Source organism: Corythoichthys intestinalis, chromosome 6 (genome assembly GCF_030265065.1).
Source record: "Corythoichthys intestinalis isolate RoL2023-P3 chromosome 6, ASM3026506v1, whole genome shotgun sequence".
Lineage (NCBI taxonomy): Eukaryota > Metazoa > Chordata > Actinopteri > Syngnathiformes > Syngnathidae > Corythoichthys > Corythoichthys intestinalis.
The window spans coordinates 21,478,904-21,500,473 of NC_080400.1; the positions used below are offsets into that span (position 1 = coordinate 21,478,904).

Below are 21,570 nucleotides of genomic sequence, written 5' to 3' on the forward strand. Positions count from 1 at the left end.
AATGTATATGATCGGGAAAAATTATCGGGAATGATTGGAATTGAATCGGGAGCAAAAAAAAAGCAATCAGATCGGGAAATATCGGGATCGGCAGAGACTCAAACTAAAACGATCGGGATCGGATCGGGAGCAAAAAAACATGATCGGAACAACCCTAATCTTTAATATTATTTACTACGAATACTGTATCTGCTGCTAGCTTGTTGCTAATCAGTACGTGTAGATGGCCCAATTATGTCAATACATAAACGCAAGTATTACAAGTTTTTTGTTAGTTTGTTTACAGGTTGAAAATCCTGTGGCCTGTACTACGAACGGAGTTCAACCTCCCCAGAAGTAATCCTGCTTACCAGCGGGTAACCAGAGTTGACAAAACCTGGTTATCTAGTTTGAGGTCAATCGGTGCTACGACGCTGATTATGAAGTGATTAGTCGAACCTGTGTCAACCCAGTTACTGCGCGTTCACATAAAAGGGGGCGGAGACCAGAGTCAAACACTACTTGTGATGATGGCACGGGCACCTTACTTCACAGAGGAGGAATGCGCGATAATCATGCGGCGTTATGAGGAATTAAAATCCACCCGCGCTTCGAAATCCAACTCTGCTTTAGCTTGTACAGAGCGACTGGTCTGTTGGCAGCGAATTACAGATCATGTGATTCGCGAATGCGTCAATGTGTCAATTTACTTATGTCCATGAAAAGAAATAAAGCCTGCTGTCAGGACAATAAAATAAGATTTGGTACGTTAACTGTAAGAACTAATTTATCGTGCATCACCACATGAAGCAGGATGATTGTATGTTTAGTCCCAGTGACTGAATATGTATGTCCTTTGAACATTTTCAGAGTAGAGGTTGGATTGGGCCTAAAAAAATCCAGCCCGACCCGGCCCCGATCAATTAACTTGATTTGCAGGCCCGTGCCTGACCCCCCCACCATCCCCCTCAATTTGATGTTATATTTGTGAGGACTCGAGAGAAGAAGAAAATGTGGGGATGTGGTGCGTGGTTGCGTTTTGGGTGATCACATTTGTGACGATGAATGATAATAAATTAAAGCCGTCTTTTGTAACGAATTTTCACAGTTAAACAAAACTGTAAGATGCATATTCAATAAACATATCTTTTATATTTGTGTGTCTGTTCTAACAGGCAGATAGTGGATTTGACATTTATTTTAATCTCTTCGAGTTGGCAGAAAAAAACGCAAGTTTTCTCAATGTTTAAATAGTCTACATATTTTTATGATTATTATAAATGCATTTACACAGCGTAATAACGCTGGAAAAGCTCGTTAAATCTATTTCTTGTACGAGAGCAAAGCTCCACATTCGTTTACATTCAGCGAAGCCGACACCGGTTTCTGTATAGCATTTTCAACAATCAATTTGAAGCCTTTACATACCTCACTCCGAATCGTACGGCATACAGTGTTCTTACTCAGATATTCAGCATCACCGATGGAAAACATATATTGTCCGCTGGCGAAAGAGCACAAGGACAAGCACATCTGCGCGGTTGTGAGGGCCTGACTTCGGCGTGTTACATTAGTGATGTTCGCCTCGATCAGCTGGCACAGGTTAGGAATTCCCTCAGCTGAAAATCTATATCTTTCATGGAGAACATCGTCCGGTACGCCAGTGGATTCTGGCAGTCTCCAAAAACCCGTGCCCTCCGAAGAGAGCCCCTCACAATCTGCGCACCAATGTCATACGGGTCGTCCAGGTACGCTGTCGTTGTCAAGAGGACACGTCCGGAGTGCTGTTTAAATAGAGCGTGGTTAATCGGAATCCTGAGGTTAAGCAAGATCTAACTCTGAGATGACCAGGTTTGACGTGTGAAGTAATACATACAATCTCATCTACGTAGTGCTGAATCCTTTATGGCACTAATTTAACTCACTGGACGCCACTGACGTCCAATCCATTTTGACTGGGAGAGGTCAGCAAACGATCGATGCCAGCCCTCACAGTTAAAAGGAATTGTACAACTAGTGCTGTCAATGGCCCTGAAACATGAGCATTCAATGCCAGTCCTCCCAGTTGAAATAAATATCATTTTCAATTTCAGGCCATAGACTTCATTATGGTATTGTTGGGACATGGAGCGCGAGGCCAATTAATAGGGGGCCTATCTCCATCAAAGCTGACCAAGTGGAAACAAATAACAAAGAGCTTTTACGTTGAAAATTCTTGTGAATAAATGTGTAAATCCCTCAATTCTTTATAGATATGGACATAAAAGAGTCTCAATTCTTTGTTATAAGCAAAAAAACGGGCAGTTAGCATTTTTTTTAAGTAAATATGTCGAATGTGCTGCTCATCTTTAAGTCACTGTGGTGCCGCCTTACCACAACAAGGACCTTTTTACGTTGACATTCTTGTGAATAAATGCTTAAATCCCTGAATTCTTTATAAATATGGACTTAAAACTGTCTCGATTCTTGGTTAAAAGCAAAAAACGGGGCAGTATTATTTATTTTACCTAAATATGTCGAATGTGCTGCTCGTCTTTAAGTCACTTTGGCGCTGCCTTACCACAACAAGGAGCTTTTTACGTTGAAAATCTTGTGAATAAATGCTTAAATCCCCAAAGTCTTAGTAAATATGAACGTAAAAAAGTCTTGATTCTTGGCAAAACGGGCAGTACTATTTATCCTAACGTGATTATGTTGGCTGTGCTGCTTGTCTTTAAGTCACTGTGGCGCCGCCTTACCACAACAAGGAGGTTTTTACGTTGAAATTCTTGTGAATAAATGCTTAAATCCCTGAATTCTTTATAATTATGTGCGTAAAATAGTCTCAATTCATGGTTAAAAGCAACAACAACAACAACTCGGGCAGTTTAATTTATTTTACGTAGATATGTCAAATGTGCTGCTCGTCTTTAGGTCACTGTGGCGCCGCCTTAACATAACAAGGAGCTTTTTACGTTGAAATTCTTGTGAATAAATGCTTAAATCCCTGAATTCTTTATAAATATGGACGTAAAACAGTCTCGATTCTTTGTTAAAAGAGCAAAGAACCGGGCAGTTAGCATTTATTTTACGTAAATATTAGGAACTATGCTGCCAATGCCGTAGCGGCTAATTTCTCCCATTGATTTTTTTCACGTTTCAAAATGCATGCATGGTACGAAAAATATAATAATTATCTTGAATCCTCGAACAAATCACTCCTGAGACAATCCTTCCTGTTTGTATGCGGTGCAGCTTTCTTACTTTATAGCTTCCTTACTTAATCCGGTGTGGTATCGCTGCATGTGCCGCTGCGACCGACTGCGAATAACTGAAGCAAATTGTGGGATGGGCCCCCTGCTTGAAGGCGTTGCGCAGTATCTGGCCGAATTGACCCATCAATACAGTTATGAAGTCTATGTTCAGGCATTGAGTTAAATACTATGAAATAAAAAATAATGATAATTTAGATTTCATGAACATTTAATAAATCTGTATTTAATTAATATAATGTGGCCTTTATGAGGTTAAGTTGTTGATGTTGTTTTAATTGCCAAATATAGTCACTTCCCTTATAAAGGGTTAAGTGTACAGTACGGTGTAGTCCATTTTTTATTTATTTAAGAATGTGTTGACGGAATGTTATTAAAGATTAAAATAACATTTTCTAGAGTTTATGACATTCGCGTCGCTTAAAATAAAAATGGATTTGCGTATGTGTGTGTGCATCGCTCTTTAACTTCTGGGGGGGACTGGTGGTCTCATTTCCCCCTTCGTCAAGTCGTGTGCACGACCCACTTTTCCATCAAGCGCTCAGAACACAGCTCATAGTCTTGCTTGGCCTCAGTGCGTGTTTGTCACGAGTTCCGTCCGAAAACGTTGTTATTCTACGTTTTCGGTTGCTTTCGCAGTCACGACGCAACAGTACATCGATGTGAACATGTCGAGATGGATTTTGTGAGGTTGTTCGGCGCCCTGATCGCCTTCTTCTTCCACAATGGGTGCGCTTCGAAAATCAATGGTAAGACGCCAACACTTTTATTTGCTTCAGCCCCGAACGTGTTATTTAAAAAGTTGAACGCGTGTGTACTTAACACGCTGTTCCACCTTCATATTGTCTGATGAGATTAAAAATGTTACGTGTGAGGGAAAACTAAGAGGAGAAAGACGCGTTGGTATTGTAATTATTAACAGGCGGAGTGATGTGGAAAATATCAGCAGCCACATGTTGTTTTCCTCTCGGCTGCTCAGTCAGGAGGTCCCATCTTGAGTTGGACTAAACAGCTCCTTACCCTGACGCCAGGAGGAGGGAATATGACCACAAATCACTCGTGGAATTACTTTTATACTAGGTTTAATAAGAATCAACTATTAGGGGCCAAGCTTTCGTGCCAGAGTCACAGATGAAAACAATCAGAAAGTTGCCAAAGCTTAAACTGTTGGGCCAAAATCAATACCAAAGTTGCACAGACAGCAGTGTATCCTTCACAATATTGTTTGGCAAAAAAAAAATAAAAAAACTATTTTGCTGACAAATCAAGCCTGTATGTTATTCGTTGCGATACATTGGCTATCATTTCTCTCAGATCAGTAGCCCACCATAATGGACATAAATCTATGAAGTCAGTCCAACTATCTCTCCATCCATCCTCACTGGTGTTGCAGGTGTGCTGGAGCCAAGCTCAGTTGCCTTTGGATAATAGGTCATACACCCTGAACTGGTCACTTGCTAAACAACCACAGAGCTTAGTCCTGAAATAAAATTTCCAAGAAAGACACATCTCAAGATTTGAACCAAAGTCGAACTGTCAAACAACTTCAGCAGAGTCAGACCAAATCAAGTAGTGAGTAACCTCGGATTAATTTATTTATAAAAACAGAAGTCACCATCAAACACAGTCAGTGGTAGCCTATGAAATTACATGTCTTTGTTTACACACAAAACAGCAACAATAATCTGTGGCCAGGCAGAGATGATTCATTTCGTAATTAAAATTTGAATAATTATAGTGAACTTTGGCAGATGGAGACACTCACATTTATCAGCCTTACAAATATAGTTATGTTTTATTACTAAAGAACTATGTATGTGAGTATTGCCAATTTACATGACATCATTTAAGTGCTGTGATTGCATTGCAGATTACCCCCTCTCCCAGCTCATTCTGAATGCACACAACCAACATGAAATTAGTTGATTAGACTTGCATCCAAATCAGTTAATGCAGCTACAGTAATAATTCAATGATCCCTTGTTTTTCACCGTTAATGGGGACCAGAACCCGCCACGATAAGTGAAAAACCGCAAAGTAGTTTATTCATGTTCATGTTTTTTCGCTTTTCTTTCCAAAGTATGATTTAAAAAAAAACGTTTATATATATATATATATATTAGGGCTGTCAAAATTATCGCGTTAACGCGCGGTAATTAATTTTTTAAATTAATCACGTTAAAATATTTGACGCAATTAACGCATATGTCCCGCTCAGACAGTATTCTGCCTTTTGGTAAGTTTTACAGCAAGGCTTTTTGTGCTGTCTAACAGCGAACTCTTGTGGTCGCTTTGCGACATGGTTTATTGTGTTCTTGCCAGTTCAATATGGCTGCACGACGTCTCTGTTGTGCTTATATGATCCTTGGACAAGATTTGTCCGTAAGTATCGTTGTTGTAAAGAATGTACATATTATGTTAGTAAGCGAAATGTTATATTTTTTGTATGAGATGCTTTTTGTTTATGTTTAGTGAACCTGTATAGCGTGCTAAGCTAACGTTGTTGCTAATGCAATGCTTGTGTACTTTTTTTTTTGTAGTTTTACAACGGTCTAAAGAGGCCATTTTATTTATAAATCAGATGAAAAAGGAAGAAGTCTGATTATTAAGGCGTCGTTCACTAGCTGTCTAGCTTTGGAAAAAGTAGACGCTTCGGAGTGAGGACAGCATAGACATAGACATAGATTTAAATGACAGTAGAGTGAAATGCCCACTACATTCCTTATGTACCGTATGTTGAATGTATATATCCATCTTGTGTCTTATCTTTCCATTCCAACAATTTATTTTACAGAATATATATATAATTTACAGAAAAATATGGCATATTTTATAGATGGTTTGAATTGTGATTAATTGCGATTAATTACGATTAATTAATTTGTAAGCTGTAATTAACTCGATTAAAAATTTTAATCGTTTGACAGCCCTAATATAGACCCTACTCACCTACGTCACAAAATGGGCGTGTTGCTGTTTCCGGCCGCCATATTGTACCTATTTTTTAGACCTATTCTCATTGTTTTCAATTAGTCGAGCAAGTTATAGAGCAATTCATGGAAGCCCCGGTGTTATCTGACGCTGTAAACTCATTGGATGCGTTGCATAAAAGGTGTTACGTGGAAAAGCTTCAGTTTATCCATTCGCCAGATCCGTATTTGATGCCTAAATCAATGTTTTTCGACCCGCTGGTTCGCCGTCTTTGCCTGACATCTGCTATCCTGATATTTACAACTATCTTGTCCAAACAAAATCAGCCTATTCTCACGAAAGTTTGAAAAACTTTAAGAGCTTGGAGGCTTATAAATGCTACGTTGCTGGTTGGGTGAAACAGGTCCTCGTACACGAAAATTCGGCAGGAATCTTGTGCTCGGAAGGTGAGTTACGAAATTTTCAATTCAAAATCTTTGTTCTTGCTAACATCCACTGTCAAGTCTTATGTATTTCATGTCATTTGTCAATGGAGCTAGGGCTTTTAATGTTTATATGGTTTAGCGATAGCACTCTCACTACATACATATATAATATGTAATAAATATGAAGTGCGATAGCACTACTCCAGATTGTCCCTAGTTGAATTTATTTTTTGGCTTTTGACCTCAATAGTGAAATTGTAAATTAATTGTATGACAACTGTCTGATTATCCCCTTATAATTATATATTTTCAGGTAGTTCATTCACAACGTCTGAGTGTATGTTGTCGGCGATTAGCCTAGCAATGATCTTAATTGTGGTTGTCAGCCCAAAACCCTCTAAATATATATTAAATGCATCTTACCAGATATAAAATGACTACTACATAATCTGTGGTAGTCGTTTGGAGCCCAGTTTTCTCGTCGAATTGCAGCAGTCAATCTCGGTCTCCTCTTCGGGTCTCTCAGAATACAGTGAAACTTCAAGTCTCTCCGTCTATCTTCTCTGTTTTTGCAACCGACCGCCACACACGACTTCACCATTTTGATTATTAATGTTAACGAGCAGAAAAACACGCCATAATAGGAGGAATTTACGAAGCGCTAATGCATTAACATAAAGAGTATACGGACAGCATGGCGCGGGGGCGTGGCTGTGACGTCACGTGAGTAGGGTCTATTTATATATATATATATATATTAATAAATGTTTTTTAAGAACTTCAAATGTAATAATTATGATAGGTTTCAAAATGTTACTGTCCCACCGAATTATTTTTAAACAAGAATAAATTAGAAAAATGCTTGTCTTTATCAAATGCTTCATTGAGTGAGTCCACTCAAATCAGCTCTAGATGCTCATTTACACACAATCAGTTGCCACAGCAACCATTTAACAAGTTAAATGATGATTGACCAGGGGTGAAAGTGGCTAAAATTTCTTGCCGGAACTCCCTGACTCCATTTTTGTTTTTTAAGTAGCGGGTGGGGGTGTCAAACCTCCTAAAACCACTGAAATGCAAAAAATCAAGGGTTCAATCTCGGGCTCCGGCCTTCCTGTGTGGAGTTTGCATGTTCTCTCCAGGTACTCCGGGTCCAGCCACATCACTAAAACATGCATGGTAGGCTGATCGAACGTTCCAAATTGTCCCTAAGTATGACTGTGTGGTTGTTCGTCTCCTTGTGCCCTGCAATTGGCTGGCAACTGATTCAGGGTGTACCCTGCATATTGCCCATAGTGAGCTGGGATTGGCTCCAGCGCCCCCGTGACCCTTGTGAGGATTAGCGGCTCAGAAAATGAATGCATGAAAGATTTAACACATGCATTAGGCTACTGATTTACACTGGAACAAGGCATAAATGAGAAACTGATTTCAATTCAAAATTGTATTTTTTCACTGATTTATAAAATTCAATCTAAAACTCCATCTAATTTTTATTTTTCCCTCATTTCTTCAAATCTAAAAGCAAAACCTCAATTTTAACTATTCAATAACACAAGATGCACTTTAAAATGGAAGATAATGTAAACATTGATTTTTTTTTAAATAATAGAGATATAAGTAACATACATTATGCACAGCGAAATGGAATATATTTTAAAGACAAAGCAAACAGACTTTTTTTTTTTTTTTTTTTATTATAAGGAAATAAATAAGTAGCCTTGCATAGATGAAAGCACTTTGAGCGCCTTGAAAGGTGGAAAAGCGCTATATAAGTGTAACACCATAACAAAAATAAGTCCAAAGTGCACATTAACATGGCAGATTAAAATAAAATAAACCTCACCAATTCTTTCCTTTCTCTTCAAGATCTGATCAATTTTCCGTTGCATTAATTCATCAAGCTTGTTTTTTTTTTGTCCACTATTTGTTGTTCCAAAAAACAGAGAGGGCTCTGGCTGCAAACCGCCCCTCTCAGGCTCTTCTTAGTCCCCTGTTTTGCACCCAACTCTCTTGGGGAAAAGAACGTGCATTCGAACCAATCAGAGATAACTATCTTTGCTCATCACGTGTCAATATGTCAGCAGATTAAACGGACAGCAGAGTCCATTTGTTTTTGGGTTTTTTTTTTGGTTTTTGTTTTTGTTTTTTTTGTGTGCCTGCAACACGATTTGTCAGAGGCAGAGAGAAAAATGCTGGAACGAACTACGTCGAAGAAATAAATGAATAATAAATATCGGTGGAAATGGATGACGCGACACAAGCTCTTTATTAGGCCTGTTGTTAACACTTGTGTACGTAAATCTGACGTTAGTAGATTTCTCTTATTGGAGATGTGTGTGTGGCAGAGTGGCAGTTTTTTTTTTGTTTTTTTTTAACAGTGTTTGGACAGTGGCCGTCATATTTCCGGGATCAAAGCGGCGTTCCGGGTGGTTCCGCCTCATAAACTCATAGTGGAACCCCATTCCGGCTCGTTCCGGTCCACTTTCACCCCTGTGATTGACGCATGCAGCGCTTTGAAGTTCACATCTCTGGCAACATCAAATCCAAACGTCTGTCAATCATCGTTAACTTTAATAAGCAACTGTAGTGCACTGCCTGACCAACAAAGCGCAGGGAGAGGAATTGAGAGAGATTACACGATCGGCTCGGGACAGCTCATATGTATTTATTTATTTTTTTTTTTCAATTGAAAAGAAGGGCACGAAGTAGCGAGGGATCACTGTTGCTCCAAAATACAAGTAGTAACAGAGGCTCTTTACACATATCGCAGTGTTGTCATATCAGTCCAATAATACGGTCTACCTTATTCAAGTGTGGCCAAATGTGATTTGTGTAAACAGGCAACTATGAGCCCCAAAAAGTTTCTAAAGCGACACAAATGTAATAGCAAGAACAATGATACGGTCCAACTTCCAATGCCCACATGAACATCCAATTTCAATGGACTATTAAATAGGAGTGGGAACCTCTTGGTACCTCACGATACGATACGGTTTGCGATACAAAGCTCACGATAACGATGATCTGACGATACGGCGATACAACAATTATCGATACATTGGTGAGGAAATTATTCTAGGATATCCTAAAAATAACAAATAAACAGAAAAACAAGTTTCTGCTGTGAATTGGAATGAGTTTATCACTAGTACACGTCCAATCCATTTGAACTGGGAGGGTGGCTTTTGCCATCCCTCCCACTTCAAATGGATTGAATGTCTATGGCTGTCAGTAGCAGCCAATGCCAGGAAATGAGGTAATTTTGGGCCATTTAAGGTCATTTACCTGTTGATTTTCAGTTACTTCCTGTTGATTTAAGGGTATTTTATGGGTGACTTCCTGTTCATTTTGTGTTACAGAACAGGAAGTGACCTGGGAATCACCCAAATGAATAGGCAGTGACTCAAACTCAATAGGAAATGACCTGGAAATGCCCTAAAATGAACAGCAAGTGACGTATCAATGCCCTGAACATCTGACAGAATGACTGTGAATGCTCTGGTTTCTAAATGGATTACTGTCATTTGCCTAACCTAGCATCACAATATATCACCATTTTGATATTTTGTCTCACCCCTACTATTAAACTACACTGATGCCTCCGTAAAATTGAACTCAGAATTTGACGCTAGTATTTGAAATTCAGTCGGAAAAAACACAAATGTCTTGCTGTCTGCAATTCACCCCAAACAAGATTATTCCGGCAGAAATACTCGAGCAAAAATAAGAGACCATAGAAATGCCCTGTTTGATTATGGAATGATTACTCCATTCACTCGGCTGGATGTTTGGAGCCTAGTAACCAAACATGATCAACAAGAGGTAAGCAGCCTATGGAAAGCAATCCTGCCGCTGTTGATTACTGATCTTTAAACAGTTTACTGCACTCAAAAGATGTTTAGGGGCTCATAAGGAAAATGTACAAGGCATTCCACTTTAGCGTGGATATGCTAGTTAGAAAACCAAAGCATATTGTTTGAGATTTTCGTTCCCATTATTATTAGTATTTTTATGAATACTACAAAAGGAATGTATTTATGATTAATTCATGAATTTAACACTCTCCTTCTTACCTTGTATAAAGTCAAATGTCGTAGTCGGATCCAACAAACCTTGTAATCCAAACAAAGTTAATTTTCACTGACTGGATGAGCTATTGCTCCTATTACATTAAGGTTTTTCTACGCTGCAGTTTCCAAGAAAACATGTTCTGGAACAGAAATGATCATGACTAAGTACAACACAAATGGAAAATCTCTGGTATTGTAAAATGGCATTGAATTCAGATGACGATGTCCATATTGGAACACATCAATGTTCCTGAAACTGTTTTGTTTCTCTTTTGGAATCCATGTCTTTTTTAGGGGTCTAAACTTGGCCGTCTCAGGCCATTAATCTACCACTCTCAAGCCTGGAAAGAGTGAAATGTTGTGTCTTTGTATCATCACGTCTTTATGTACACGAGCACATTGAGGGTAAAAAAGTGAAAACATAAGTGATGCACTAATAATGTCGTGGCACGGCTTTAAGCGTTCAATCATGTGGCTCTTTTTTTCAAATTTTAAAGTACAATACTGTATGTATTTTCAAGTAGACACATTTACATGATTTATCAAGATTTCCATGGCAAACCTCAATCAGAGGTTACCAATGTGTCCTCAAGTAATGACTAGATGCTACCTGGAGTTGTGACCAATCACAGTAGGTTATTTAGATGAGTAAACAACAGTAAATATCCTTGTTGCACAATCAGTCTTCTATAATGTCTAACCTTTAATAACTGGTTGTAATAATAATAATCAATGACAAGTTCCTTGTTCAAACTGTTCATTTCGGTTCTACAGTTCTTTTCTCCTATCTTTGTGGAAGACTTTATAGGTTCAGTGCAAAACAACCCCATTGGTTTCTAATTTTGCTAGCATGTGACTACCACAGAAGTTTTAAGACAACAGACAGCCTCTTGTTCTCTCCTTCATGCCGGATATCTATGTCCAGGCCAAAGGATCTGCCGGCGGGGAACAGAACGACCATGCTACAAGGTGTCCTACTTCCAGGACAGCAGACGCAGGCTGACCTTCCAAGACGCCAGGCAGGCCTGCAGGGTGGATGGAGGCGAGCTGCTAAGCATCGAAACAGAAAGCGAGCAGCGACTGATTGAAAGGTTCATACAGCAGCTCCACGCAGCCGATGGAGATTTCTGGATTGGCCTTCGCCGCAGCCCTCAGCGCTTTAGAGCTGGAAGTGCCAACCCTGGATGCCCCTCCCAGTACTTCTGGCTGGACGGGAGTAAAGCCAAGTTCAGGTTGTTTTTTTATTTTCATGGATGCAACTCAAAAACTGTCCTTGTGTGTGCTTTGCTAATCTTTCCACTACCGCACAACGCTGATAAAACAGACACTGGAACATCATTGGAATACAGCCCGTGTCCTAAAAGAAGATTATTAGTTTAAATGAGTCATTCTTGTGAGTACATCCAGTTAGTTACAGCAGTTTACAATTGCAAGATTGAAAAGTTTTGAAATAATTATTAGGGATGCCCCAATCGCATATTTTATATTACAAGTGGGAACCTCTTGTTGCCTCACGATAAGACACGATTTGTGATACAGAACTCACGATAACGATGGGCTGACGATATCAATACATTGGTCAGGAAATCATTATTACAATACATTATAATTTTCTACAAACAACTCATAAACAGAAGAACAAACTTCTGCTGTGGATTGGAATGAGTTTATCACTAGTAGACGTCCAATCCGTTTGAAGGTCTATGGCCATCATTGGCAGCCAATGCCAGGCAATGAGGTAATTTTGGGCCATTTAAGGTCAATTACCTGTTGATTTTCAGTTACTTCCTGTTAATTTGGGGGTACTTTATGGGTTGCTTCCTGTTTATTTTAAGTTACAGAACAGGAAGTGACCTGGGAATCACCCAAATGATTCAGTAGTGACTCAAACGCAATAGGAAATGACCTGTAAATGTACAGCAAGTGACCTGTAAATGCCCCGAAAAATCGGACGGAATGACCGCGAATGCTCTGGTGTCGAATTAGTGCTGCAACGATTAATCGATTAACTCGAGTATTCAATTAGAAAAAAAAGATTCAAATTAAATTTTGCTGCTTCGAGTATTTGTTTAATTAAAGTGGTGTTGTAATGGTTTGTTTTGAAAGTGTTTGCATTTATTTTCATTGATTTGGGGGGATACTCAGCCCTCTAGTCTACCTCATTCCACATGGCTAAATTCATCTGCTCCCTGTTAAGACTAACATAAGCTAAGTTTTTGTTTGAGCTAATAATTTTTTATAATGCATTCGTAATTTAGTTTAAAGGTATACCGTATTGGCCCGAATATAAGACGGCCCTGATTATAAGACGACCCCCTCTTTTTCATGACTTAAGTTTGAAAAAAGACTTTTTGAACACCAAATTAATTTTTATACAGAAAATAATTACAGTACATCCGAAACAAAGGATTGTAACAATATATTTGAGAGAAAAAGCATGTTATTTTGCCTCATTCAAATCTTAATATCTGAACATTTAAATATGTAAACTAAAGTGCAATCACATTAGTAAATGAATGGCTTCTGGTTTTTGAAATGTAAATAAACCAATCTATTGTGATAAAACAACAAAATTGCAATTACTGCATTAACCATCAAAGTGAAGTCTAACTGTAACTGTAGTCTTGAAACAAATCTGAATAAGGAAAAACATTGCAATAAAATAATGAGAGTAGGTGAGATCTATTATGACAGAACATCGCTTCAATGATATCTGGTGCCATCTAGCGTCGTGAATGGGTATACTGTCTAGACCATGAATATAAGACGACCCTCTCTTTTTCAGGCTTTTTTCAATGCAAAAAACACCGTCTTATATTCGGGCCAATACGGTATATAGCCATTTTTTGTGGGAATATGTGTCTGAGCCATTTGTTAAGAGCATTGTAAAAAAGCGTTAGCATTTTATAGCATTCAAGCTAGAGTACTTTTGCTATAAGTTAGTCATTTGTTCTTTTGTTGTACATAGATCCTCTTTTTTATATATATACCGTGTGAGGCTCAGCTCAGGTATTTTAATTTTTTATGTTCCTTATCCGATTACTCGATTATTCAAAATAAATAGTTCATCGATTAATCAGCTACTAAGATAATCGATAGCTGCAGCCCTATTTCAAATGAACAAACGTTCCCAGTCTAAAGAGATTGGGCGTCGAGCACCGTCAATGGCAGCCTTAGAGTTACCTGAGACATTATTATGGTGGAAGATTTTGGTAGCAACCTGTTTGGTCCCTTTTTTTTTTTTTTTTTTAAACACTGACACCTTTTTAAAACGATATCTCGACTCTTGGCAGGAGCATATCGATAATGTTTTGGGATACAAAGTATCACGATATATCACTACTTCGCTATTTTGTCACACCCCTATTTTCATTCATTCATTCATTTTCCATGCCGCTTTTATATATTATAAATTCGGCCAGAACAAGATTGGAAAAACTATCATCGCCATTTTTGGGGGGGTTTGCAATACATTGCAATATTATATTGAGTTTTTGTATTGGAAATAAAGAAAGCCTGTATATTATACACTGCAACGCAAATTCCCGCAGCTAGATGGCGCAATGACAAAGACACATTTGAAAATTAAAAGGTCCACTAATCCTCGGTATAACACCCACTTTTTCACAACACTCAAAATAAATTGCACACAGATATCCAACAGCGAGCGCTCTGCACGGTGGCAGCTCAACAGCAACAACAACAAAATAATATACTACAATGCAAACTATTTGAAGTTCTCCACAGTCTAAATCTGCAGCTAACTTTTCCTTATTGAGCCTAATTATAAACTATCAAAATCATCTTTATTTTCGACATTGACTTGAATTTTAGAACATTTCGCTGTTTTTGCAAAGAAAAAAATGGGGGGAAAAAACGTTTTTTGGGCCATGTAAACACCTCCTCTGTCAACAGTTGACTTTTCGTCCAATAACGCCTTATTCAACATGACCCGATAGCAAGCAAGGTATCAGGTGGTGACCACGTTATTAATACACACAAACAAAAACACTTTTTCAACATATATATTTAATCCTCAAAGGTAAATATGCTATTGATTCAATGTTTTATTTCTTGATTTATTTTTAACGCCCCCCAAAAAAGCTACCAAAACACTTTTTTTTTCCAGAAAAAACACCAGGGTGTGCTGCAGCACCTCACTTCCCACACCACTGGATGTGTGTTTGTGCATCAAAACTGTGTGTGTGTTTCGTGTCAGATGTCTGTGTCCATCAAAAATGTGTGTGTGTTCATTATGAGACTGTTCTAGCTCCATACATTTGAACAATGTGCATTTTAGGAACTGGCACTGGGATGAGCCTTCCTGCGGTGGGGAAATGTGTGCGGTTCTTTACTACCAGCCCTCTGCACCACCTGATGAGGAAGGTCACTTCCTGTTTCATTGGAATGACGATAACTGCAACACCAAGAACAACTACGTCTGCAAATATCCTAAAGGTGAGCCAGAAGATCACCCATACTTGCTCAGTGTAAAATGTAACTGAGGTTTAAATCTTAAGATCAGTGTCCTGTGTTATGCTAAAAATACATGAAATTACATGTTTATGTATTTCTTACACTCTCTCAGTATTTTTTATTTTTTTCTGTATAATTTCATTCCATGTGCTGTGTGAGTACTGACCGTGTTAAACCCAATCACTTCTTTATATTTTCAGAAAAGGCACCAGTATTTACAGAGGCAGGGAGAGGGAATACGCCACGTGCAGGTACAACATGTACCAGATCTAATTTCATTAGAAGAGTTTAAAGACAGAAAGACAAATATACCGTGGTGTCCAAAACACTACATTGGTTTATGATGTTTTTTGTTTTGTTTTTTCTCAAAGCTATGTTAGAACAAATAGTTTCATGATATTGGCCTTAAAATCAAAGTTCTCCACCCAATCTTGAATTTGGCATCTATGAATCTTCGTACAAAAATGGATGCTCACTTGAATTGTTTTGTGCCAACTTCCGGAAGCTATGAAACATCCATTACAAGCAGTGTCTAACTGTGAGCACTGACATGGGTTTTCAACTCTACCGAAACCAAATTTTACTGTATCAAAGCTTTTGTCGAACCATTGATGATAAGGAGAGTGATAATTTGCAACATCATTTAGATAACAAATAACTGCACGTTGTGTGCCAAATTGCTTTGTTGTGGACACCATGCAACATCCATTACATTTACCACACCACAAGATCAGAGCTAGGTTGCGATGCAATTTTCAGAATCTCATCATCAATAAATTATCTTTGCTTATCTGTTTTTGTCACATCCTTGTACACCAGAATTAAAACATACACATATAGAGTCATAACTATTGTTTATTGACTGAAGCATTTTTTCGGAGAGTAATGTTGAGACCTGTGTTTCCCAGGGCACCTATTTTATTTTTCGGAGAGCAATGTTGGGACCTGTGTTTCCCAAGGCACCTATTTTACCATCTGAAAAACCTCAGTATACCACCCAAAAATATCACACAAAATATGCACACTGAAACAACGATCTTGGCTCAATTAACTCACAAATATTCATTGAACATAAAGCCTTTATAATTGCAGGGAGCCTTTACTCTTTCTGTTGCATAAATAGCAACAGGTGGATACGTTTATTGAACCATTTGACAACAATTTAAAGAGCATACATTTATTATTACGCCTCTGCTGATAGCAAAGATAAAAACAAAACAAAAATTGAATAATAATACAATAATTGTAATTAAAAAGGAACATAATAATTTATTGTTATTATTGATAATAACAATTGATTTGTATTATACTGCTGCAAATAAGTATTTGAACACTTGGGAAAATCATTGTTAATATTTGGTACAGTAGCCTTTGATTACAATTACAGATGTCAAACGTTTCCTGTAACTTTTTACCAGGTTTGCACAGACAGAGATTTTGCACCACTGCTCCACACAGATCTCCTCTAGATCAATCAGGTTTCTGGGCTATCACTAAGAAACACGGAGTTTGAGCTTCCTCCAAAGATTTTCCATCAAGTTTAGGTCTGGGGACTGGCTAGGCCCCTCCAGAACCCTGATATGCATATTACAAAGCCACTCCTTGGTTATTCTGGCTGTCTGCTTAGGGCCATTGTCATGTTGGAAGACCCAGTTACAACCCATTTTCAATGCTCTAACTGAGGGAAGGAAGTTTTTCCCCAAAATCTCACAATACATGGTCATCCTCTCCTTAAATACAGTGCAGTCATCCAGTCCCGTGTGCAGAGAAACACCCCCAAAGCATGATGCTACCACCCTCATGCTTCACGGTAGGGATGGTGTTCTTGGGATGGTACTCATAATACTTCTTCCTCCAAACACTATGAGTGGAATTAAGACCAAAAAGTTCCATTTTGATCTCATATGACCAAATGACTTTCTCCAATGACTCCTCTGAATCATCTAAATGGCCATTGGATAACTTAAAACAGGCCTGGGTATGTGCTGGTTAAAGCAGGGGAACCTTCCGTATCATGCATGATTTTAAACCATGACGTCTTAGTGTAGTACCAACAGTAACCTTGGAAATGGCGGTCCCAACTTCTTTCAGGTCATTGACCAGCTCCTCCTATGTAGTTTTGCGCTGATTCATCACCATTCTTAGGATCATTGAGAGCCTACGAGGTAGATCTTGCATGGAGCCCTAGTAGGAGAGAGATTGACAGTAATGTTTAGCTTCTTCCATTTTCTAATAGTTGCTCCAACTGTGGCTCTTATATCACCAAGCTGCTTGGCAATTGCCCTGTAATCCTGTCCAGCCTTGTACAGGTCTACAGACCTAGTAGGTCTGTCTCTGGTGTCTTTGGACAGCTCGTTGGTCTTGACCATGTTATGAATTATCCTGATTACATAGAGTGGACAGGTGTTTATATGCAGCTAACGCAACAAACAGCTCAAAAAGTCTGACTCAAAAAGTCCACCTCCACTCAACTTATTAGTTGGACTTTTTAAAGGTGTCTAACAGGTCTTTGAGGCTCACAATTCCAGCTAAAAGACAGGTGTTCATATGCTTATTTGCAACAGTGTAATACAAATAAATCATTTAAAAATCATACACTGTGATTTCTGGATCTTTTTTTTTTTTAATTCTCTTACAGTGGACAATCACGTACCATGAAAATCGCAAACCCACCCATCATTTCTAAGTAGTAGAACTTGCAAAATTGCAAGGTGTTCAAATACATATTTTTATTTATTTTTTAAATCTAAATCAGACATGAAATTTCATTTCTTTTTTTTTTCCCCCAGTTCCAACTGTGATGCCAAATCTATTCTTCACAACATCAAGTGGCAAGACGATTAAAGTAGGAATGTCTGAGTCATCAGGTTGGAAGAAAACATTGTGTTACTTGATGCATACTCAGTGCCATTTATATTTTTTGAATACTGAAAACTGATGAAATCTGTTTTTGCTCTCCTTTTTAGTGTCATTTTCTGACAATACCCTATACGTTCACTACATCCTGTATGCAACCATTCCTGCTCTCCTGCTGCTACTGCTTGCAGTTTCTGTCTTCTTCTGCTACAAACAAGCTAAACGGTATGACCCCAACACACAAAAATATTTATCAAACTCATTCTGAAAAAATACTGCACCTTTTCTACGACATGTACAGTGAGCCTTTTGTTTTTTAATCATGGTATTACATATTCCTCATTTTCTCAGTGTTTGTTCTGAGGCTCTCACTTGCACAGCTCTTCAAATATGATGCAGAGCGAGCTTGCTTTAAGCTTTTTGTCGCTCTATAACTGACATAATACAAAATAAAATCAAATATTTTATTGAAACTAAAAATTGTCATCCAAAACAGAATTCTTCTACCAGTCTTCTATCATAAATATGTAATGTGAAATACCATTGATGGGCTTATGTAAATTAGCATCATTGTTACTGTAATTGTAAGCCTAACAACTACAGTTTTCTAGCTTAAAACATGTAGGGCCGCAGGGCATTTATACTAACAGCATAGCTCACAGTAACAAGTTCTTTATGCTCTATTGGGAAAAAAAAAATCCTGGAGTTTAATTAAGTTCTGTAGCTCATCTTCTCAACAACAGCACTGCCATGAAATGTTGTTGGAACAAAGTGATACATTGATAACCAATATTATTTTCTACCTTAATTGCAATAACAGTGCTGTCTTTTGCTTTCAGAAGGAAGTCAGACAACAAAGCCTCCACTGGCCAAGCTAAACCATGGATGCCTACAGAAGCTTTATCCTGCCCTATTCAAGGACCCTATGCTTTCAGTGACATCACCAAACTTTCCTACTTAAGCCCGGACAGCACCCTACCAGTAGATTTCAAAACAAAGTACCCCTATGCTTCTTCCAAGGAGCCACAGTGGAATGATTACGAGAACGTATTATTGACGGAGAGGGAGAGTGGCTTTGTGAGTAATGACATTTACGAAACCAGCGGGGCTCAGAGTGGACACTGTCGCCCTAAACCAGGCTGGGTTGAAAATGAGATTTATGGGTAGCACTTTTCATTATTATGTAGCTTACCTTTTGCCAACTAAGCACCTGGCCAGGCATGCCACACACTATACCTATCCCACAACTGGTGCAGGATACCTAAACATGTGGGCGCTACTGGAAAGTGTAAATGCTTTTTGCATCTACTGCTATGTCCTACAGTGGAACTCATGAGACACTTTTAAGATACACTCCTTGGACAGAAGTATTGCAACCCAAGTATCGAACAATTAATTTGCTGTCCCTGTAAATTATTTCAACCTACCACATTTCCAAAAGAAAATGTTCAAATTTCAAATAACATTTGAAAGAAAATGTGTTTGTAAACCAATTTATTAGTGAAAACGTATTCCTCCTGAATTGGTGAATTTTTGTTCCTCCAAACTAGTTTCAGACAGGCTAAAACTCTCTTGAAACTCAAGTCATCATTCGCAAGTAAATGCAAAATATCAACCAAGAAAGGGCTTGTAAATCAAAATAGCACTATATGATCTTTTAAAAAAAAATCCTCCAAAATAATCTGCTATTCATCAACCCTGACCTGGGGGCCAATAATGTCTGGAATGAGTGAGGCATCTTATGCAATGACAGATGTTTTTACTTTATTCATTTTACTTCTAGTGGTTTACTTTGTCCCTTCTTATCTGTCATTTCTGTGTTATATAACTACAGGTTTGATTTCAAAGAAGACGTGATTAACCCAAATATTCTGCCTTGTCAGCTTGCCTGCAAATGCACCGCTTCTGTATTTGGTTAAATATGTTTTAATGCAAAGGCTGTATTCATTAAATAAAACAATTCTGCAGGACATACAGGCCTTTTCCTCTACTCTAAAAAGCTCAGAGTAAAGCTTTCCTGTGTGCACTCTTGATGTCAGTGAACAGGACGGACCATAACCGATGCCTGCAATGTTCAAAGCTGCAGGCCTTCCACTTCCACCTGACAATTCGATAAACCTTTGTGACACTGAACAGACCTCTAGGAAGTTTTAGACATGTCATGGGTCACAACACTGGTGAGCCTGTCTCATGAATGTGTGCAATTCCCTCTAATATATGTTACTTGATGAGTGCCGTTTGGGTCTGTTCATGTCGTGGAAAGCTTGAACGAGCCCAGTCAAGGAGAGGCTAAGTATGTTCTTGGAGAATGGTCGACAGGAAATGCCAAAAGCACATCTGGAACTCTTACATTCAGGAAGTCTTTGCGTGACAGCAGGGGCCTTTGGAGCACAGCTCTGCCTGTGTACAGCCCACCGCTCGGTGGGAGACAAGTGTCAGAGTAGGAGTGAGTCCTGTATGTCAAAACGTGACATATAGGTTGGTCACATGGGTATCATATGTACAGTATATTCATTCATCTTCCATGCCGCTTAGCCTCATTAGGTTTGCGGTGTGCTGAAGCCTAACCACGACTCCTGCCCATAGTCACCTGGGATAGGCTCCAGCACCCCAGTCATCCTTGTGAGGATAAGCGGTACCTTAACTGAACCCGCCCATTGATCCTGTTTTTCCATTTATTTTAGTCTTTTATTTACCATGTTTAACGTCATCACAGCTTATGATGTTCTGTTTATGTTCAGTATGTATGGTTGTTGGCCATTTCAGGGTTACCTGGCCTCTCACCCAAAGTCAGTTGAGCTTTAGCTCATCGTTAACACTTCATAGGGTATTCATTGAACTCAATGGCACTGTAATATGAGCATTCAAAGCCAGTCCTCCCAGTTTAAATGAATTTGACATCTTATCGTTATCAATGGCAGAGGGGTACTGCATTTATGGCCATAACCAGAGTGTATTTCTGTTTTATTTATTTACAATATATATATATATATATATATATATATATATATATATATATATATATATATTAATGAATTACATTGCACTAATCTCATAATGTCATTCATTTATTTAAAAATGTTTTGAAAAATACGGTTTAATAACGATACTATTAGTAACTAAAATATATCATTATAAACTAGACCTGATGTCACACTTTTATACAAAATGGTAATATTTCATGGCCCAAAGTGTGATGCCCATGTCTGGACGCCGCCGTCATTACGGGGTAAGTTATTTTTATTTTTTTCAGTTACAAAAAACAAAAACAAAAAAAGTCATTTGCCCTATAAATGGTAAAACTGCTGGGAATAAATCGTAGAGAAAATGTATGGCAGGATGAGATTATTGCAATAATATTATTTTGCCTCTAAGTGGCGCTGTTATGTAGCTGATTAAGACGTTTTGGCTGAGAAAAAGAATTGTTTCGTTTCTTGTTAGGACTTCTATTACTCACAATATAAAATTGTAAATTTCTGTGGAATACTATTGGTTAGCGTAATACTTATCTGAAACAGACCACAACATTCGAAATCATTTCAAATTATTAAAAGAACACTTCCATATAACGTTTATACA

At 38.3% G+C, this 21,570-nt stretch overlaps 1 protein-coding gene across 2 annotated transcripts; it reads left to right on the top strand.

Moving 5' to 3' along the window:
• Positions 1-3,742: 3,742 nt before the first annotated feature.
• laynb (layilin b) lies at positions 3,743-19,953 on the top strand. 2 transcript variants are annotated; one of them, XM_057839981.1, is made up of 7 exons: positions 3,743-3,979; positions 11,585-11,891; positions 14,960-15,117; positions 15,336-15,386; positions 17,925-18,002; positions 18,102-18,216; positions 18,831-19,953. In XM_057839981.1, the coding sequence occupies exons 1-7, from the start codon at positions 3,907-3,909 to the stop codon at positions 19,156-19,158; spliced, it is 1,110 nt and encodes a 369-aa protein (XP_057695964.1). In that variant the 5' UTR covers positions 3,743-3,906; the 3' UTR covers positions 19,159-19,953. The 2 variants fall into 2 exon arrangements, with proteins under 2 accessions (XP_057695964.1, XP_057695965.1); XM_057839982.1 differs by having other exon boundaries at positions 18,834-19,953.
• The last annotated feature ends 1,617 nt before the right edge of the window (positions 19,954-21,570 follow it).

Bases quoted from the DNA above. Each gene is read 5' to 3' on its own strand.
- laynb (XM_057839981.1), top strand. From the start codon at position 3,907: ATGGATTTTGTGAGGTTGTTCGGCGCCCTGATCGCCTTCTTCTTCCAC. The intron at 15,118-15,335 runs GTGAGCCAGAAG...TTATATTTTCAG, and splicing joins CGTCTGCAAATATCCTAAAG to AAAAGGCACCAGTATTTACA. The intron at 15,387-17,924 runs GTACAACATGTA...TTTTTCCCCCAG, and splicing joins AGGGAATACGCCACGTGCAG to TTCCAACTGTGATGCCAAAT.